At 35.0% G+C, this 2,965-nt stretch overlaps 1 protein-coding gene across 1 annotated transcript in view; it reads right to left on the bottom strand.

The window, feature by feature from the left end:
* SARC_00812 (importin subunit alpha-2) overlaps nt 1-1,718 on the bottom strand; it is a gene marked incomplete at both ends in the record, with an annotated part of 6,842 nt that extends 5,124 nt beyond the window's left edge. Inside the window, one exon of the mRNA XM_014305495.1 lies at nt 1,323-1,718. Coding sequence (XP_014160970.1) covers nt 1,323-1,718 — 396 coding nt within the window. The remainder of the gene's footprint in view (nt 1-1,322) is intronic.
* Between the last annotated feature and the right edge of the window lie 1,247 nt (nt 1,719-2,965).

Genomic DNA, 2,965 nt, shown 5'->3' with positions numbered 1-2,965 from the left:
TATATATATATATAGTGTGTGTGTGTGTGTATGTGTGTGTGTGTGTATGAGTTGTGTATATATATATTGTATGTGTGTGTGTGTGTGTGTGTGTGTGTGTGTACGCGCGTATAGATGAAAGATAGATAGGTAAATGAATGGATAGATGGCCAGGTGGATAGATAGATAGATATATAGATAGATAGATGGATGGATGGATGGATGGATGGATGGATAGATAAATAGTTAGATACATAGATAGATAAATACATAGATCAACACATACATACATACATACAAAAAATACATACATACATACATACATACATCCATACATATATATACATAGCTGGATAGCCGGGTAGATAGCTAGATGGATAGATGTGAATGTGTGTGTATGTGTTTGTATGTACACGTATATAATATACATATATACAAATATGCATATATTAATATAAATACATATATATATATATATACATATACATATACATATACATAAACATATACATATACATATACATATATATACATATACATATACATATACATATACATCTACATCTAAATCTAAATCTACATATACATATACATCTACATCTACAAATACATATACATATACATATACATATACATATACATTACATATACAGTACATATACATTACATATACATTACATATACATTACATATACATTACATATACATTACATATACATTACATATACATTACATATACATTACATATACATTACATATACATTACATATACATTACATATACATTACATATACATCAACAAATACATCAACATATATATTAACATATACATATACATATACATATACATATACATATACATTTACATATACTATACATATATATATACATATACATATACATATATACATACATATACATATACATATACATATGCATATGCATATGCATATACATAAAGTGTGCACAAGTATACAACGCCTATAAACGATACCATACAGACACAAAAGAAATCACAAGACAAATATATATCTACACAAGTTGTGCTTGCCATTCCGGGTTATGTATTTAGTTATCCTACCACAAGAATAGAACATACCTGAATCATAGGGTCTGCCTCGTATGATAGAAACTGTACTAATCTGTGTATACATATCTATGTCTGTTCGTATCGGTATATAAACATGTCTATAAAGTTAAAAAAGTGTGCACAAGTATACAACGCCTATAAACGATACCATACAGACACAAAAGAAATCACAAGGCAAATATATATCCACACAAGTTGTGCTTGCCATTCCGGGTTATGTATTTAGTTATCCTACCCCAAGAATAGAACATACCTGAATCATAGGGTCTGCCTCGTATGATAGAAACTGTACTAATCTCGGCACCACATTCATCTCGATCACCTCCTGAATGGGTGGTGTCTTCTCTTTGGACAACAGTTTCCTGAACATCTTTGTCGCTGTCAACCACCTAGTTCTATCTTCACCCATGAGCATGGCTGTCATCTCAGGCAATTGCTCAATCGAAAGCCCCGAGTTTGTAACGACCTCCTCTGCACTTTCCGCTACCCCATTGTGGCTACTAGAAGTCAGTTGTCTGCGTTTCTGTATATTCTCGTCTCTCTTTTGTTTCCGTAAGCCAACATTCTGTTCATTACGGCGCCTTCGTAGGGCATCTTGGTCGAGACCTCTGTTTTTGAACTCTTTCGTTCGAGCATCGTTTGAGGACATTGTGATGTGAACGAAACTTCCGATTCAATCTAAGTGCGGGTAATATATATTATGTGTAACTTTATACTCACTACAAACAAACAGATATGTATGTACAACAATCCCATGTACTTCTGACGAGGGTAAGGAACTTACGTATGACTTACTTATCACTAAGTACACACGAGAAGCAGTTAATATAATATCCAACAACGATATCATGTGTGCTCTCAAAAGTCCAAACTAAATTAAAAATTAGAGGCGATGATATGGTTTATCGACTACCCTGACCGAATGACCCTCCCCCTGTGGACTGTGCAGTGCAGTGTGCATACAGTATGTATACGGTACATATTACTCTAATTTTCTAAAAACAAAAAGATTTGGTAGATTATCGACATATGATTAACTAATATTTTTAGATTTACTCCGCTGGTGTCAGAGGCATTTGATGGTAAAAACTAAATTTTGATGACGTGTGGAGCATTGTAATTTGTATCTGATTGTATATAGGGTTTAGGGATTCTCAATTCACAGAAAATGCCAAAGCACTTTTTCGTCTGTCCGAGATTCCATGCCCCTGTATTTTTAAATCCATAGGTGTATGTAGCAGTATTTTCACAAATCACAAGGACTGGATAGAGGAGGTGGCGTGAAAGTCACTTTGAGAAGCACTAAGGCAACCTGTTTAAGACACGTATTACATACACCGTAAAGATGTTGCGCACATTATCGATGATTATTGTGCTTCTCGCAGTCCCCGCACAGCTTGTTCTGTATCACATGCAGCCCAAAACCGAAACAAGATATGAAGCTCAGTGGAAATTCTTCAAACCATTCTATTCAGCACTTAATTACGTCGAAGACAGTAGCGAAACAATAGTAGCCTGGTCACAGCATAAGCCGTGGCTGAAGGCTGTGATTGGTAGTTTGCCGTTTTCAACGCAGACTAAAGTTTCAGATGAACTGGGCGCACTTGAAAGAGTATGTTGGAGGAAGAGTATTCTTTATTTGGACGGAAAGATGCACGTTGAAATGCGCATGTACACAAGCAGGCAATTGGAATACGCGTGTGTCTATGTTTGTGAATGTGATTATATGTGTGTGTATGCGTGTTATTCTGTGTGGATGTGTGTGTATGCGTGTTATTCTGTGTGGATGTGTGTACATGAATGTATGTATCTGTGTGAACGTGCGTCTGTGCGTATGTGTATGTAAGAATGTATCCATGTTTCTATGTATATGCATTTGCATATGTATACTCTTAT

Source organism: Sphaeroforma arctica, assembly GCF_001186125.1.
Source record: "Sphaeroforma arctica JP610 unplaced genomic scaffold supercont1.28, whole genome shotgun sequence".
Taxonomy (NCBI): domain Eukaryota; class Ichthyosporea; order Ichthyophonida; genus Sphaeroforma; species Sphaeroforma arctica.
The sequence above is the reverse complement of the archived record's forward strand: the minus strand, read 5'-3'. Positions and strand labels throughout refer to the sequence as shown.